This window comes from Osmerus eperlanus, chromosome 2, assembly GCF_963692335.1.
Source record: "Osmerus eperlanus chromosome 2, fOsmEpe2.1, whole genome shotgun sequence".
Taxonomy (NCBI): Eukaryota; Metazoa; Chordata; class Actinopteri; order Osmeriformes; family Osmeridae; genus Osmerus; species Osmerus eperlanus.
The window spans coordinates 14,725,489-14,744,343 of NC_085019.1; the positions used below are offsets into that span (position 1 = coordinate 14,725,489).

At 42.1% G+C, this 18,855-nt stretch overlaps 1 protein-coding gene and 2 long non-coding RNA genes across 4 annotated transcripts in view; all 3 read left to right on the forward strand.

Moving 5' to 3' along the window:
* The first annotated feature begins 1 nt into the window (after nt 1).
* The window catches only part of mfsd13al (major facilitator superfamily domain containing 13a-like), a 55,747-nt gene continuing 36,893 nt past the window's right edge, over nt 2-18,855 (forward strand). Inside the window, exon 1 of one of the 2 annotated variants that reach the window (XM_062453607.1) lies at nt 2-440. In XM_062453607.1, coding sequence (XP_062309591.1) covers nt 228-440 — 213 coding nt within the window. In that variant the 5' untranslated portion in view covers nt 2-227. The remainder of the gene's footprint in view (nt 441-18,855) is intronic. The other variant, XM_062453598.1, reaches the window with a different exon arrangement.
* Nucleotides 8,602-9,450, forward strand: LOC134037952 (uncharacterized). Its single transcript, XR_009932615.1, has 3 exons — nt 8,602-8,633; nt 8,740-8,930; nt 9,024-9,450. It is a non-coding gene; the product is annotated as an uncharacterized LOC134037952 (long non-coding RNA).
* LOC134014278 (uncharacterized) lies at nt 15,857-17,318 on the forward strand. Its single transcript, XR_009929029.1, has 3 exons — nt 15,857-15,972; nt 16,296-16,463; nt 16,753-17,318. It is a non-coding gene; the product is annotated as an uncharacterized LOC134014278 (long non-coding RNA).

Sequence of the window (18,855 nt, forward strand, 5' to 3'; positions counted from 1 at the left end):
TGTATTGGTTAAGGCTTACGGTATTGATTGTGTGTGTTGCTCTCTCTATAACACAAATCGACTGTCAAGTATATCAACTTTTACCATGGAATGATTGGAACTTCAAGTTAGTGGATCTCTGCTGTGCCGTTGTTGAATATTCTGTAGTTGAGACAAATATATTATTACACGACTCTGAGAAACTGGCCTTTGCAACTGCCCTTTTAAAGAATACCTTGCCACGTAAAATGACGGTGGAGAAGCCAGCCCCAGATGCACGTACGAGCAGCAGCTTTAACATTATGCGACACCTGGCGATCTTGGGGGCGCATCCTGCCGCGATGGCGTACTCTATGACCACACTGGGTGCTGGTATGATGAACAGCATATTCAACTTCTACTATGTTAAGCTCTTTTTGGACAAGTACAAAATACCAGAAGGAGCTTTCTACCAGTCCCAAGTAAGTTGCTTTAACCCTCGTGCTGCCTTCGGGTCACATGACCCAAAGGTTCATAACGAACCATCGTTGTGTTTACCCAATTTTACCCAATATAAAAACAAATACAAATAATTTTATTTTAACCATTCCAATGTGGGGGGTCTGAGACAGCCCACCGGTTAAAAGAAAATGCTTCACTTTGTTTTTGTATGCGGTAAAGTTGTCGCAATACAACGGTGGGTCACAATGACTGATGGGTCAGAATGACCCGAAGATAACACAAGGGTTAAGTCCCTTTAGCTAGAGATGTGAGCTACTATTTCTATCTTTGTCATTGCTTAAAGGCCATCTTGCAGGTTAACCACCACCACTGTCGATTAATGGGTGCATAAAGCACAAGTTACATCATTTAAAAAATCTCCAAATGGTGTCTCCAGATGGTGCTAAAGACCAGTTTTTGTCGTTTTTGGTATTAGCATTAGCTAATTAGCGCAAATCGGTGATGACGTCATGCAGACATCCCATGTCTCCCAGAAGTTCAGGGAGACTCCGCATTTCAATAGCGGCTCCCTGACGCCCGCAAATGCTATACAATCTCCCGGAAATCAGGGATTTTGTATTTAGAGCGAGCGAGAGAAAGACTGTCCAATGGTCATTTCTGGTGGAGACAGGTGCACATCATGTGTCCGGATTGCGTCCCGGGAGGGGGGAGAAGCCACCTCCTGGAAATGAGTCTCTGCAGGTTGGGATGTCTGCGTCACGTGGGGAGTCGTGGAGGGGACCAGCCTCAGCCTAGTAGCAGAGCCAGAGCGTTTAAGCAGAGACTGACCACTCCCTATTAAGCTCCGTTGTACAGAATTTGGTTGCGGTTCCACCAGAGTTCCACTGGGGGTGATCGCAAGCGAGTGCATGCTAAATGGGAGTCTATGGAGCTAAACGGCTAAATTTGTCTCTTTCGCCTGATTGTCGTTGAGAAATCTCAGATTTGATTGTAGTTTTTGCATGTTCAACATGGATTATAGGTCGAAAGTTGAATGAACGAGTACTTATGTCCTTTCGATTTCAGCAGGGTGAGTCGTTGTTGCCCATAACACGCTAGCATTCTGCTAATGAATGCTGATTGGTTAGTGAAGGACTGACTCTGAATGTCAGAGCATTAGCAACATTAGCAAGCCAAAACTCTTTCTAGCATGTGTATTGACAGGGAGAGCCTAACCTGTCAGCTGTGTTGTCGATGCCTCGAGAGAAAAAAGGAAGTGACCAGAGCTTGTCGTAAAGTAGGGCTGGGCGGTATGGCCTAAAATGTTTATCACGGTATAATTCGTAAGCACTGACGGTATCGGTATATATCACGATATATTAGCTATTCTTAAAATGTCATGACAATGCAATCTGCACTGCAGCGGCTAATCTACCGCACTCGGACGGATTTGGATTGGGTAACTCCGGTGTGTCACATGAGTTGAATTTTCCAAATTTTGCAGTGTTTAATTGCCACGGAAGAGCGACTTCTCAGTGGCCTACGCGCAGTCGCGGAGCCAGAGGGGTGGCCGGGGTGGCACTGGACCCCCCTGATATCGGACTGGCCACCCCAGGTGCCACCCCAAAATGTAATTCGCTATCCCTGGCAATTGGATGCTGATTGACATTTAATTTATCTTGTTAAAAAAAAGCGTTTCTTTTGACATCTGGCAGCGCATTTTTTCAATCAAGGATATTTCCACAGTTCACCAGTCACAAATCACTACGCCAGCGTCTGATACAGCGACGGAAGACGAGCATCATATTACAGTTATCGTTTTAAGGTTTAGCATTGGGGTTGAGGCTTCCTGAACAAAATGTTATGAAAGTTGAGTTGCTGGGCCGCAGAGCCATAGAAAAAGATGCATATTGGCAATTTGGTTCCATAACAGATTCAGGTTAAGAGAAATGTATCTACAGATACAGATAGGTTTTTGTTTAGCACTTAGCACTACCTTAGTAGCTAACAGCCCAGCTAACACATGACGTTGCCAGTAAGTGCTCAGTTGGTAACCCGCGACGTTACCTTCTGGCAACGTCGTGGCAACGTCGTAGCAACGTTATAAAGGGAATGTTGCCAGTTGGTCCCATGGACAACGTTGCCACGACGTCGTACCTTGGTCGGCTGGTTACGTTATTTTTAGACCCGTGGACAACGTTGCCGCGACGTCGTACCTTGGTCGGCTGGTTACGTCATTTTTTGGTCCCGTGGACAACGTTGCCGCGACGTTTTACCTTGGTCGGCTGGTTACGTTATTTTTTGGTCCCGTGGACAACGTTGCCGTGACGTTGTACCTTGGTCGGCTGGATACATTAATTTTGGTACCATGGGTTAAGTTGCCGTTAAGTCGCTCTTTGGTCGCAGGACAACGGATCTCGAGTGCAATATATAGTGGTTTATCCAGAGATGGAGAGATCACACTGGACTGCTCTCAGTTCTGACACTTTTGCAATGTAGCCATAGTCTACATGAATTTCAATCACACACAATTTTAAATGTTGCACCCAGCACGTATAAATGTAGACAATGCATGCAATTCATGTGCAGCTCAGCCCCAGCATGTCATTGGTCATCAATTTTCTCATATGCAGAAACATAGCTTTAATAAATAAAAGACTGAATTTGGAATAAAATTTAGTCTTTCATTCTTTACTATAAACATGTACAAAAGCAATCAATGTGTGATGGGTAACATGATTAAGCAAACATTCTTTGTATAGCACACCAAAGCTGTATGACACACAATGCAAATTTGTGCTCCAATAATTTTGTAATACAAAATTGTTAAATGTGACCAAAAGCTAAAGCGACTCTTAAGAGTTTCATTTCCAAAGAAAAGTCATCACAGAATATTACAATTCTTCCTTAACAAACCTGCCCCTCAGTCTGCCCCTGAGCAACAACTTTGCGCATGCCCATTTCAACGCATCGCTGAAACTGGGGTTTCAGAAGAGATTTTGCAGGGGTTCAACCGTCTTGTACGCATTGGATTTCATTTGGAAATTAGCTACTTCAAAGGTGAGTTTCTTTACAGAAATAGTTTTAAATATATAAACATATTTTTCAGAAATTGGATGGTGCTATTACGTATATCTGTTTGAAATTTAGGCTATTTAGCCTGTTTATGTGCTATCAGATTCACATTGTTTACGTTAGGATTTCGCTAGCTAGAGGTTAAACCTTCCAGAAAGTTATGTTGAAATACTGAAAATGCATAGGCCTACATGTTATCAAAGTTAAAGGAGACATGACATGCTGTTTTTGGATGCTTTTATATAGGCCTTAGTGGTCCCCTAATACTGTATCAGAACTGTTTCCCGAAATTCAGCCTTGGTGCAGAATTACAGCCACTACTAGCAGTCCCACAAGGAGCTTTCCTCAGAACACGCTGTTTTGGTGTCTGTAGCTTTAAATGCTAATGAGGAGCGGAGGGGTGGCACCATGCGCTAATGTTTACAATGGATGTATCGCAATGGCCGTAGCCCCGTTGCTGTACGATGACTCGAATTTGCCCATTCTCATCTGATAACCCTGGTTTGCAGAGGTACACACTGAGTCATTTCAATGAGGGGAAAGGGGGATATCGCGCGCGCCATAACACCAACAGCAGAACGGTTATCCAAATAACAAAGAAGTGTACAACACTCACGTTACAGCATGTGTATTCACACACATACTTGATGCTATCTACCTTTCCATTAGCGACAGTAACTCAGCTGTTAGCTGCAGAGCTAATGTTACAGCCACATTCTAAGGGTAGCAAGCTAGGTAACCATATACAGTAAAGCTACAAAATGATATAACGTTAGTTAACTTACTTGTCCGAGGTTAGTAGCTGGACGAAGGAGAGTTAGTACTGATCCAGAATTTAATTTCAGCAAGGCCAGTTTTGTATTAGCTCAAGTTGAGGAAACAGTCGTGGCTGAAGTGTTTGGCGCAGACATACAAAACAAATGTGCCTACAACAGAAGTTGTGTAGGCGCATTTCCAGAGAAAATACAATTAAGATACTGGGTCTTCAGAGGCTCGGATGAAGGAACTGTAAAAAGATTTTTGTTTTCCTTTGTACATCCAAACTGAGCAAATGTAATGCTTCGTTCGTTTGCAAGCCATGATGTCTCTCTAGGATAAAAACACTTGCACGGTCGTAGCTCAGTTTCTTATTGGCGGGCCAGATTCTCTGGGCGGGCAAAGCAGAGAGAGGGGAGGTAACCTTCCTCCTTGTGACGTAACAAAGAGGAGATTTTCAAACAGAGCAATTGAGCTTTAATTTTCTGAAAGGCGGAGAAGAACACCCAGGGCTTGGTTTACAACGATCGAAAATTCTAGCCACTGGGGGACCAAAAGCAGGCTAGGGGAACTCATTAATGTTAAATAACCTCCTAAAGTGAAGTTTTCATGTCATGTCACCTTTTAAGCGTCTCACAAATCACCCACAAAAGAATCATTGAAAATAAACGTTCAGAACTGTTAGAAAACCTTGTCTGTGGAGCTAGCGCGTGGCTGATCACGTTTTGATCACAGTCGGTCATGGCCAGTGTTGCCACAGTTACTTTGAAAAACGCGATGTTGCAGTCGTGTCAACCAAGACAGCCCTACAACCCCCAATGTCCCCAGACTCTGCCTCCACGTCGGAACGCGTGTTGGTGGGATTAAGGAGGTCTTCAAAGTATTCTTTCCACCGATCCAGGACGTCCCCCATCGAGGTCAGCAGCGCACCATCCCAACATAAATACTTGTTTTTCTAAAATAAATACTTGTTTTTCTAAAATAAAGACAGTCTTTACAACAGTTGAGTGGGGCGAGTAAACCAGTGGTTGTACCTCATTAAGAGAAGCTTCTCAAACCTCTTGTCAGAAAGTCTATTTCTTCTAGGAGTGAGCACCAAACCTCCCAGACTGAAAAGCCGCTCCACAGGAGCACTTGATGGGGTTGGAGTGTTATACTTCAAGAACATTTTCTTTATGTTTGAAAACTGATGCAGAATCTGAAGGTCATAGGCTGACCTCAGGTAGTTCATGACTTCATTTTCTGCCTCAAAAGTGAAAAAGTCCATCTCACCTTGGCTGTCAGATGTGGTGGGCACACTGGCAGGGCTCTGTGCTGCAGGAGCAGTTGTGCGGCGGCATTCTGCTGTCAGAAGCTCTTTTACTCGCTCCCTCCTACCTGCATCTCTCAGCCATCGGAGTTTGCATTTTGGACAACTGACAGCTGCGAGAAGAGCATTTTTGTCGTCCAGCAGACCGGCAAAGCGTGTCTGAAGGCCTACAATTTATGATGTCATTGAATTACTTGAAAGCCACGCCTAATGTGGGATCAATATTATGGATTTAATTTTGTTTTAGGTTACTTACTGAGACATTTGTATTTGTTTTATTCTTCTTTTGCGATGATAATGAATATTATGTTCCATGTTCATAAATAGTGTGATGCAAGAATTTGTTACTAGCTGTTAGATGATTTTCTGTCAGAGGAGGGGCCAAGGAAAGCACCACAATGAAAAGAGTTGACTTTGTTTATTAAGTCGAGCTGCTCGGATCACGTCACCACGACAGGCAGAGTGGTTGGCATGAGTGAGAAAACATGTCTCTCAGAAGTCCTTTATATATGGCTGGACTGTACAAATATAGTTACCATCACAACATCTCCTTAAACGGTACTCATTCCACAACTTGATGCACAGAAGAAACAACACACAGGTGATGCGGTCATCAATCATTGCTTGTACTATTCTCTGCATCCTGCACTGAACCTAAGTTGACTCTAGCACATTCCTTTATCTATATGTGTATTGTCCAAGGCCTGCTCCGTGACCTCTTGACCACCGCAAGAGACAACCTCACACATGTATAGAAAATCTGCGTATCACTAGCTTAAAAGATGGGAGTATACCTGCACTATGGCATCTGGAAGGCCTGCAGTCATACTGGAGAGGGCATCTTTTACAGCCAGGGTCTTCTGCATCAGAACTTCAAGTGTGGGTAGTAAAGTCCCATAAGGACAGTCGCCTTGCAAAATGTCCAGTGCTGCAGTCAGAGGCTTCATGGCGGTGCAGTACTCATGCAGGACCTGGTACTCTTTGTCTTTGAAGAACTTAATTCCCAGCTTGATGCACAGAGTATTCAGCTCACTCATGGGGATATCTGCAATTCTCTTTCAGCATCAAAACATCCACCTTGTGGATGTTGGTACCAAGAGCTTTCTTTTGCTGACTTCCTCCACTGTTTCTGATGCAAGGGTAGATCTACTTGATTTGGTCCAAAGAGCTGTGCATTTTGCTGTGCTGCTCCTATACACAACCTTGCTCTCTGCATTGGAAGTTAAATATTTCTCCACATCATTTGTAGAAATGAGGTTGATGGTGTGTGGAGCACACCTGTGGTGCTGGGGAAGAGACAGCTGGCCATCGCTTTCATCCTCAGCTGAGAGGATTTCTGACACATCTAAAAAAGTGACATCATCATCATCTGTGGGGGTAGTCTCTCCCTCCTCATCATCGGACTCTGTGACAGGCTGATACACTTTAAACGCCTTGACAAAGTTGGATCCATTATCAGTCACTGTTGCAACTACTTTGCTGATTAGTCCATATGAAGAGTGAATGTTTTCGATTTCTGCACCAATAACATCATACGTGTGTCTACCGCGAATTCTCCTACATGCCAATGCAGCCTTCTGGCGCTCTAATGTGGATCTACTGATCCGGTGGAGCGTTACTCCCATATAACTTCAATTATTAGCAGTCCAAATATCCGCAGTAGTTGACACAAAGTCGACCTCATTCAGCACGGCCTTCAGATTTCTCTCCATCACTGCATACTCCTTCTCTATGTAAGAAGAAAAAGCTGTTCTGTGAGGCAGCCCGGCATTGACAGTAATAGGGATCTTGTTAATTATGGCACGAAACGAGGGCGAGTCAACAGTGTTTAAGGGCAGCATTTCCTTTACAACATACTGCCCGACCAACTTCTTCAACTCTTCCCCACTTACTGGTTTTGCACCAAAGTCTAGCTTTTGTTGTTTGGGTGGCGGGGGACCTTCTCTCTGCTTCGTACCACCTTGTAGGATTTGCTCTGTGAGTTTTACTGTGCTGTGACTCCAAATGTTTCTTTAAATTTGCCGTTGTGTTTTTGTAACTTGACAGCACTTTGTCGCCACCAGCACAGAGTGTACAACGAACCTTTATGTTCCCATCTTTAGATGACAAATATTTAAAATAATGATTGTATTTCTAACTGGAAAATGAGCATCTCTCTCCTCCATTGTTGTAATCCGTGTAATTCTCTGTCTCTTTTCCCGGTTTTCTGCCAACATGCTGCGCGCGCATCCCGAATGTTTGCGAACAAATAATTGGCTACATGACTTCACTCCCAGAGAAGCAAGAAGAAATCAAATATATATTTGACTATTAATGACAAAATAGTAACGCACAGTGACGTGGACAAGTAACTTTAATCTGATTACTGGTTTGAAAATAGTAACGCGTTAGATTACTCGTTACTGAAAAAAGTGGTCAGATTAGAGTAACGCGTTACCGGCAACACTGGTCATGGCATGCACAGAAATGGCGTCTGTAAAAGTATCATGTCACTAATTCTTCCAATTTGTACATGACATCTGTTTTTGGGTAAGTTTATTCGTTTTAACCTTTAGATGCATGAGTTCAAAATATTTCCGACGCTTCCACGAGTTATTTTTCCAAAACGGAAGCTAGGTAGCTTTAATTAGCTTCTGTTACCTAGCAACCTAGCATAATACTCGTGCCAATGCTACTACTTGCTAGTGTTACTTGTTAGCCTACTAATTGTAAATTTTGAAGCCATACTATAGCGTTTGTCATATAGTTTTTGTCTATTGGAAAATAGTCAATTGCATGGCAACCCTAAAGGCTATGTTTTGAAGCAAAAGCATGACTTAAAACTTTTGCATCACCAGATGCCATACCCCTAGGTGTCAACTGTGGTCTGGTGGAGGAGAACCGATAGGGGGCCCAGGAAAACAGCTGGCAGCCAGGCAAGTGCAAATATAAGACACTCAAAAAAAATACTCAAACCATTGCCAACTCATTGTAAGGCATACCTAAGTTGTTCTGATCGTGGGGGGAAACATATTTGTCAAAACAATAAATGTTGTCATACTAATGCTTTGTATACCCCATTCAGCTGTACCATCTTGGGCAAGGACCATTCAAGGTAACATTTGTTATGTACATCAATGTTACAGATAATCTAGAAGAACCACAGTGTATGCCAATCATGCAAACTCTTGTAAACTTGTTTTACTTGTCCTTAATTACAGACACATTACAGGTTATGCTCCGGAGGATGGAGACATTGGAGGAGAACCAGCGAGAGGCTCTCCTATTCAGGCGACTACAGGGCAGACACAGTGAAGAGGTGCCAGTGATGGACCTACAGGTGGCCCAAACACAGGCTGAACTCCAAGACCTTATGGAGCGCCTTAAGGTGCTGGAGTTCCGAAAGAGAGTGGTAGGTGTTTGGAGATGTCATGAACTATGGCTTATACGCAGCGTTCAACGTTCATATTGGTGCTGACAATAAGTTCATGACTTCTAATTGCAGACGCTGTGATGAAGTGAAAGACGGGACTGGGAGAGAAGGCTATGGAGCTCCTCATAGCGGAGACAAAACAAGCCAGGTGAATGAATCATGATTGCAGCTTCCATATCCAACCTTTCACATGGCTATGTGATTTTTTTTGATGTATATTATTTTAGATGTGATTTTTTATGACTTGTATAGCCCCTTTCACACGTGCAATTATGTTGATAGAACACTAACTTATTTTGTGCTTCATTGTCAGGGCCAACAGACAGGCCCTGTAGCGGGGACTGGCAGAAGATTTTAATTCACTGTTTGGTACTTTGTTTGAAATAAAATGACTGAATGTTACATGGAAATGCTGCCTTGTTTATGATTAGCTTGAGTTAGGCTACACATCACACAAACATAGTCCTCCTAAAGTTGGCTACCATGTAGCCTATTATACAAGAACAAGTAGCATTTTGGGCAAATGAGGTCTGCATATGAACCGCCCCAATATAAGCAGTAGAATTGAGAAATATAGGTTACTTAATTAACGTTGCAGTTACGAACTGGCAACGTCACAAAACAACGTTGCTAGGAGGTCGCGGTTACAGACTGGCAACGTCGGAAAATGACGTTGCTAGGAGGTCGTGGTTACAGACTGGCAATGTCGGAAAATAACGTTGCCACGATGTCGCAGTTACGGACTGGCAATGTGATTTTGTGACGTTGCCGTTACCTCATGGCGTCTTTCACTTCCCACGTTGCCGCAATATGGAACGCCAACTGTGCCAAAACGTCTGAATTCTCGTTTGTGTACAGACGTTACATTTTAACGTGTACAGTTGTCAATTTTTAACGTCTGTACACGTTTTGACGTCTGTACACGGCCGTTTTTAACGTCTGTACACGTTTGGACCATCTATGCTTCCATGCTATTGGTTGGGACCAACATAGCCACCCCCCATTTTGACCTAGTGTCTGCGCTAGGCTGTACGTAGTCCTACTGTGATCATGTGGGCTCTTACGTAGCTATCATTTAGTATTTGGGACAGTCCATTTGTGTGGGGAAGAACAACTTGTGCGGTTTATCCTGTATCACACTCCAGTCCAGTAGGTGGCGATGATGCACCTATACCTTGTTTGCTAACCGCCATTAAAAGAACCAAAGAAGAAGACCAACACGGTCCGTGTACTTTGCGGCCAATGGATTTTCGTTTTGAAATAAAAAAAACAAAATCGGGGAACGAGCTGTTTCCCGACTACCATTTAGAAATAGGAAAACAAAAAACGGAAAACTACACAAATCCGTGTATCATTCGTTCTTTCATTTTTCAATTGATAAACCAAAAACCAAAACCCCCAAATTATTCGTTTTTCCCTTATTCAATTGAGAAACGAAAAACGAGAAACGAAAAACGATTGTTTTTCTTGTTATTCAATTCAGAAACCAAAATCCAAAAACCAAATCCAAAAACGGGGCACTGACCCAAAATGATTTAGAAATTGTTTTTGGTGACCCGGAAGTTGTTACTCATACGCCCGTTGGCTGCGCGCAGTTTGCAGTGTAACCAGAGCGAGAAACCATGGAAACGAGCGTCCACCAGAAAACACAAGGAAGAATGTAGATAGATCCCAAACTTGAAATGGAATGTTTGCACTTTCAGTGTATATTTTGTTGTATGTATTGTACTTGTGTTTTTCATGCCAACAATGTTAATAAAATGATCAAATGCATTCAGTGGCACTCATAATTTATCTTATTTTCACCGAAAATGTGGTTAGTGGAAATTCTGATTGTTACCATAGCCACATTGGCTGGTGATCAAAAAAGTTAATTTACAATCCTGATGACAACCGAAAAAATCGGCACGACCTTCCAGGTTAGCCTATCTATTTTGCCTATAAACCCAGCGCTGCGCTAAGAGCCACTTTGAGTAACAGTGGTGTCGACACCATGGCCGCACGTTTTGTTCCTCTAAACAATATAAAACTCTCCATGATTGTTTGAGTAGGCTATCTAGATTAAGAGACATTAGTGGAATACACGAAGAAGTCATTTGGGTCACAAGTTCCGGGTCACCCAAAACAACATTTCTAAATCATTTTCGGTCAGTGCCCAGTTTTTGGATTTGGTTTTTGGATTTTGGTTTCTCAATTGAATAACAAGAAAAACAATCGTTTTTCGTTTCTCGTTTTTCGTTTCTCAATTGAATAACGGAAAAACGAATAATTTGGGGGTTTTGGTTTTTGGTTTATCAATTGAAAAATGAAAGAACGAATGATACACGGATTTGGGTAGTTTTCCGTTTTTTGTTTTCCTATTTCTAAATGGTAGTCGGGAAACAGATCTTTTCCCTATTTTGGTTTTCTAATTTCAAAATGAAAATCCATTGGCTGCAAAGTACACGGACCCGGACCCAACATGTTGTGTGTGATTTCGAATTCTGGTGGAGGCAAATAGCAGAAAATGAGACCACAAACTTTCTGCCCAGACTTTTGCAGAATGTACCCGACTTTTGTCTTCAGATGACCAGGATTCTATACAGACTGTTCTAACCAGGTAAACTACCAATTAGCAACGTTTTATATTGTAAATTACGGCAATTTATATTTTATTTTATTGTATATTTTACTTGAATTCTAATTCCACTTAGTATTGCTAGTTATGTACCCGTAGTATATTTAGTCCTCATGTTTAAATTTAAGATTCCTATATGTTTAATGTATGCACCTTCCTACCAAAGCAAATACCTTGTCTGTGCAAACTTTCATGGCAAATAAAACCCATGGTGATTTAGCGAGGTGAAGTTAGTTTAATATTCGACATTCGTCTCACGTTCGGAAAACGCTACTTTGCAGCGTCGAGTTAGGGGCCGGGTGAAAATTACCCATACAATTTTGAAAAATGATTACTTTTATAATATTTTTATGGATATAAAAACCAAACTGTCACCAGATTATTCTAATAATGTCTGGCCTACTTCCACATCCTTTATTTTTTCAATAAAGTTTTGAATAAAATTCAAATTAATCGTTAATCTATGAAAATATCATGAATTCCTCGCTAATCTCAATATCTTTTTCAAACTTGTGTCCAAAAATCTCAAATATACACCAAATTATTCTAATAATGTCTGGCCTACTTCCACACCCTTTACTTTTTCAATAAAACTTTTTTTTAAATGATAGAAAATTGCTAATCTCTGAAAATAGCATGAAATCCGTGCTAATCTCAATATCTTTTTCAAACTTGTTTCAAAAAATCTCAAATAAACACCAGATTATTCTAATAATGTCTGGCCTACTTCCACAACCTTTACTTTTCCAATAAAGTTTTGAATAAAATTCCAATTAATCGCTAATCTATGAAAATAGCATGAAATCCTCGCTAATCTCAATATCTTTTTCAAACTTGTTTCAAAAAATCTCAAATACACACCAGATTATTCTAATAATGTCTGGCCAACATCCACAGCCTTTACTTTTTCAATAATGTTTTTAAAAGAATGATAGAAAATCGCTAATCTCTGAAAATAGCATGAAATCCTCGCTAATCTCAATATCTTTTTCAAACTTGTTTCAAAAAATCTCAAATACACCAGATTATTTTAATAATGTCTGGCCTACTTCCACACCCTTTACTCTTCCAATAACGTTTTGAATAAAATTCCAATTAATCGCAAATCTATGAAAATAGCATGAAATCGTTGCTAATCTCTATCTTTTTCAAATTTGTGTCAAATCTCAAATACACACCAGATTATTCTAATAATGTCTGGCCTACTTCCACACCCTTTACTTTTTCAATTATGTTTTTAAAAGAATGATAGAAAATCGCTAATCTCTGAAAATAGCATGAAATCTTCACTAATCTCAATAACTTTTCCAGACTTGTGTCTAAAAATCTCAAATATACACCATATTATTCTAATAATGTCTGGCCTACTTCCACACCCTTTACTTTTTCAATTATGTTTTTAAAAGAATGATAGAAAATCGCTAATAATAAAAACTGTGTTTAAGACATAGCAAAACTGTTCATTACTATGGGATTAACATTATCCAATTTCAAAAGAGTAGTTATACTTTCTCATTACAAGCTATGCAAGGGACTATGCAATTTGTAATACTGTAGTCTGACCTTCATGCCAGAGCTGGCATATGTTGCCATTATCACTGTATGTTTAGCCTGGTCTTTATTGTTTTTAAAGTATGTAGAGACTCTCCAATCATCTGGTTGCTTTGTAGTTACACATTTCTAGACTAAACTGATAGTCATGCAGTTCCAGTGGAGACATACATTTAGTCATTTAGCAGACGCTCTTATCCAGAGCGATTTACAGTGAGTACAGGGACATTCCCCCGAGGCAAGTAGGGTGAAGTGCCTTGCCCAAGGACACAACGTCATTTGGCACAGCCGGGAATCGAACCAGCAACATTCTGATTACTAGCCCGATTCCCTAACCGCTCAGCCACTTGACTCCCTTGACAATTTCTTACTTCATACTTCTTTCATTGGCTCCCTTGCATAGACCTGGCGTGCGCGTGTGTGTGTTTGCGTCATCAACCCTAGTTGAATCTCTGGTTCAGGTGTCGTAAAAACTCAACCATATAGGTGTCAAGCAAATGGTCACCAGAGTTTGCGTCTCCATCTAGCCCTTGTCAAACAGTATCTCTTTAAAACAAACAAACCCCCCCCTTAGTCCTCAGCCCCAAGATAAGGGTCTTGTGTGTGTACCCAGAGTTCAGATTTGGGGGTAGGCCTCTCTTTGCACACAAGGAATGCTGAACACAGTATCATTTTATACAGAATAAAAAAGTTACATCTTCAATTTTCTCCATGACACTCCATGTGATGGGGTGTGTCGAGGGGTTACATCAGAGTAATCTTACACATACACCTCTCTCTCTCTCTCTCTCTCTCTCTCTCTCTCTCTCTCTCTCTCTCTCTCTCTCTCTCTCTCTCTCTCTGTCTCTCTGTCTCTCTGTCTCTCTGTCTCTCTGTCTCTGTCTCTCTGTCAGTATTGACTGGATTCAAAATATTCCTTACATATAAAGTGTTTTACCTAAGACTTGACAGCTGAGACTGTCAATGGAACCGTTGTAGTGGATGTGATCCTGTCTTCTTGTATGAAATGATTACTCTTCTTCTATAAAATTAGCACGGATTTCATGCTATTTTCATAGATTAGCGATTAATTGGAATTTTATTATTTTATTATTGAAAAAGTAAAGGGTGTGGAAGTAGTCCAGACATTATTAGAATAATCTGGTGTATATTTGAGATTTTTTGACACAAATTTAAAAAAGATAGAGATTAGCAAGGATTTCATACTATTTTCAGAGATTTGCGATTTTCTATCATTTTTTAAAAGTTTTATTGAAAAAGTAAAGGGTGTGGAAGTAGGCCAGACATTATTAAAATAATCTGGTGTATGTTTGAGATTTTTAGACACAAATCTGAAAAAATTATTGAGATTAGTGAAGATGTCATGCTATTTTCAGAGATTAGCGATTTTCTATCATTGTTTAAAAAGTTTTATTGAAAAAGTAAAGTGTGTGGAAGTAGGCCAGACATTATTAGAATAATATGGTGTATATTTGAGATTTTTAGACACAAATTTGAAAAAGATATTGAGATTAGCGAGGATTTCATGCTATTTTCATAGATTAGCGATTAATTGGAATTTTATTCAAAACTTTATTGGAAAAGTAAAGGGTGTGGAAGTAGGCCAGACATTATTAGAATAATCTGGTGTGTATTTGAGATTTTTAGACACAAGTTTGAAAAAGATATTGAGATTAGCAAGGATTTCATGCTATTCTCAGAGATTAGCGATTTTCTATAATTTCTTAAAAACATAATTGAAAAAGTAAAGGGTGTGGAAGTAGGCCAGACATTATTAGAATAATCTGGTGTATATTTGAGATTTTTTGACACAAATTTGAAAAATATATTGAGATTAGCAAGGATGTCATGCTATTTTCAGAGATTAGCGATTTTCTATCATTTAAAAAAAAGTTTTATTGAAAAAGTAAAGGGTGTGGAAGTAGGCCATACATTATTAGAATAATCTGGTGTATATTTGAGATTTATTGACAAAAATTTGAAAAAGATATTGAGATTAGTGAAGATTTCATGCTTTTTTCAGAGATTAGCGATTTTCTATCATTCTTTTAAAAACATTATTGAAAAATTAAAGGCTGTGGAAGATGTTGGAATACTCTGCTGTTTGTTTGAGGTTTTATAGTCATAAAATCATTATAAAACATCATTTTTCAAAATTGTATGGGTAATTTTCACTGCAAAGTAGCGTCTTCTGAATGTGAGACGAATGTCGAATATGAAACTAACTTCACCTCGGTTTCTGATTTTGATTCTGATTAAGCCAAGTCACTTGTTTTGTATAGCTGTTTGGCTCGTCCTGTCCTCCTGGGCTCATGACTTCTCGTCATCACACTTGTAGTGCTAACTCTTTGATAATGAGCAAGCTCAAATTAATGCCGCTAAACTCGACTTCATAAGGCTTTGAATATTGCGTTACTGAATGCGGTTATGTTACTGAAGCCAGCAATCTCAAAGAGTTGTTTAACAAGCTTTGTTGTAGTTAGCCTGTAGTTGGTAGTTAGCACTAATATATTTTGTCACGCTAACAGGTTAGAGATCATGGCGTCGAGCGTTCGCTGGAGCAAAGGTCGACTGCTTCAATCTGAAGTGGTTGATGAAATGCTTTTGCTCATTAGCGAGTTAATTCTGGAAGCCAACGATCAGCAACAACAACCTGGTAATGTACTCGTCATATTTAAACATGATCTGAAGAAGCAAGATTCAAAACACGATGCCTAACATTTTTCTCTTGAACTGCAGTTGCTCCTGGTTTACCAAATCGCCCAAGAGCAGATGTTGTTGTCCTAACTTCTCTGCTAAACAGATTGCGGAGATTTTGGGTGTCTCAAGAAGAACAGTGAACCGACGGTTACGGTATGTGTCAATTGAAGGACTAGTTCAGGAGAAATCTGAATAATGTAACCCCTTTCTCACTGAGCCATACACAATTTTGTTTTTATTTACAAAGACAAAAACACTGCAGAATTACCCTTTCTATACATTTCATAAAGAAATCGATTTACTGTGATATAACTCTTTCATATCCCATATCTTTGGAGAAAAAAAATGTCATGCGCATGTACCACATAGCTGCCTTGTCACTGTTCCTTAAACGCATTGTTTTGTTTAGAGTTACTACTAGGGATGAATGTAAAAAATGTATCTAAGTTCTAATATGTATACATTGTCTTCCATAGATAGTACAAATTTCTCTTTTAGAGGTCGCTACACGGATCTAACAGATGATGCTCTTGATCTGAAGGTGCTGCTATTCGGAGTATGTCCCACAGGCTTCGGAGGAGAACATATCGAGTGGCAGAGTCAATTTCGCTGTGGCATCTTGATGGCAACCACAAGCTCATAAAGTGGCTTGTTTTACTGTGATTCGTTCATTTGCCCTAACTGTGTCCCTAACTGTGTCCCTAGCCAATGACAAGCTGATTATTTTATGAGTTTTGAATTGAAAATGAGATTTTCTGCTTCACATGAATGCAATAGAGGTTAGGACTTTTCTTTCTATTAAACGCCCAACATGTTGCACAGAAATGTATACAAATCATTTTAGCTGCACTCAAGCCATTTATATATTTTTTGTTATTTATAAAATAAGATGGGCAAGTGAAATCTTTTATTTTCCCTTCCTTCATCTCTTAGGTGGAGGATTGTAATCCATGGAGGAATCGATGGGTTCAGCCGACTGGTGGTTTTCCTGAAGGCTTCTAACAACAACAGAAGTGACATTGTAATGGACCTGTTTTCGGAAGCAGTCGCCCAGTTTGGTGTCCCATCCAGAGTCAGATTTGACTAGGGAAGGAAAACAACGCCATTTGTCTCTTCATGGATGTCTTCCGAGGATCAACCCGAGGGAGTGCTTTAAGAGGGATGAGCACTCATAATCAACGCATTGAAAGACTGTGGGGCGATGTCTGGAGAGGTGTGACAAAAAAAACGCAAGGTCCTACGTAGTGTGGTCAGGTCTGCTGAGTTTATCATCGGCAGGCCACCACTAGCCACTTTACATTGATGCATTTCTCACTCGTCACTTTACACACTGTCACTTTCAGCTACTGGTTGCACTATCAACAATATTGCACTTACTGTACCCCACTTGTCTTAGGTTAGTATAGGTCTAAGGTTAGTATAGGTCATTATCTGTATTAGAGGTCTAATATATTGTATACTATTTTGTATATTTAGGAGGTTTATAGGTGGCTCAAAAACTACCATGAAGAAAACTAACAATGGTTCTCAGTTGCCCCTGCCCGGAAGCGGGTCACCGGGCCCCCCCCTGGAGCCAGGCCCGGGGGTGGGGCTCGATGGCGAGCGCCTGGTGGCCGGGCCTTTTCCCATGGGGCCCGGTCGGGCACAGCCCGAAGAGACAACGTGGGACCCCCTTCCAGTGGGCTCACCATCCGCAGGAGGGGTCATGGGGGTCGGGTGCAGTGCGAGACGGGCGGCGGCCGAAGGCGGGGGCCTTGGCGGTCCGATCCTCGGCTGCAGAAGCTAGCTCTAGGGACGTGGAACGTCACCTCGCTGGCGGGAAAGGAGCCGGAGATGGTGCGCGAGGTAGAGAAGTTCCGGCTAGATATAGTCGGCCTCGCCTCGACGCACAGCATCGGCTCCGGAACCAGTCTCCTTGAGAGGGGCTGGACTCTCTTCCACTCTGGAGTTGCCCTCGGTTCGGCGCCTGTACGTTGGGGTTCACCCCGGTGGACGAGAGGGTAGCCTCCCTCCGCCTTCGGGTGGGGGGACGGGTCCTCACTGTTGTTTGTGCTTATGCACCAAATGGCAGTGCAGAGTACCCACCCTTTTTGGAGTCTCTGGGAGGGGTGCTGGAAAGCGCTCCTCCCAGAGATTCCCTCGTCCTCCTGGGGGACTTCAATGCTCAATGACAGTGAGACCTGGAGGGGCGTGATTGGGAGGAACGGCCCCCCCAATCTGAACCCGAGCGGTGTTTTGTTGTTGGACTTCTGTGCTAGACACGGCTTGTCCATAACGAACACCATGTTCAAGCATAAGGGTGTTCATATGTGCACTTGGCACCAGGACACCCGAGGTCTCAGTTCGATGATAGACTTTGTAGTCGTGTCGTCGGATCTGAGGCCGAATGTCTTGGACACTCGGGTGAGGAGAGGGGCGGAGCTGTCAACTGATCACCACCTGGTGGTGAGTTGGCTACGATGGTGGGGGAAGACGCCGGTCAGGCCTGGCAGGCCCAAACGTAATGTGAGGGTCTGCTGGGAACGGCTGGCAGAATCCCCTGTCAGAAGGAGCTTCAACTCCCACCTCCGGGAGAGCTTCGACCATGTCTCGGGGGAGGCCGGGGACATTGAGTCCGAATGGGCCATGTTCCGGGCCTCCATTGTTGAGGCGGCTGACCGGAGCTGCGGACGCAAGGCGGTCGGTGCATGTCGCGGCGGTAACCCTCGGACTCGGTGGTGGACGCCGGAGGTGAGGGAAGCCGTCAAGCTGAAGAAGGAGGCCTATCGGACTTTGTTGGCTGGTAGGACTCCAGAGGCAGCTGATGTGTACCGGCAGGCCAAGCGGAATGCGTCTTTGGCGGTCGCGGAGGCAAAAACCCGGGCGTGGGAGGAGTTCGGCGAGGCCATGGAGAATGACTTCCGAACGGCTTCGAAAAGGTTCTGGACCACCATCCGGCGACTCAGGAGGGGGAAGCAGTGCACTGTCAACGCTGTATATGGTGGGGATGGTGCGCTGCTGACCTCGATGGGGGACGTCCTGGATCGGTGGAAGGAA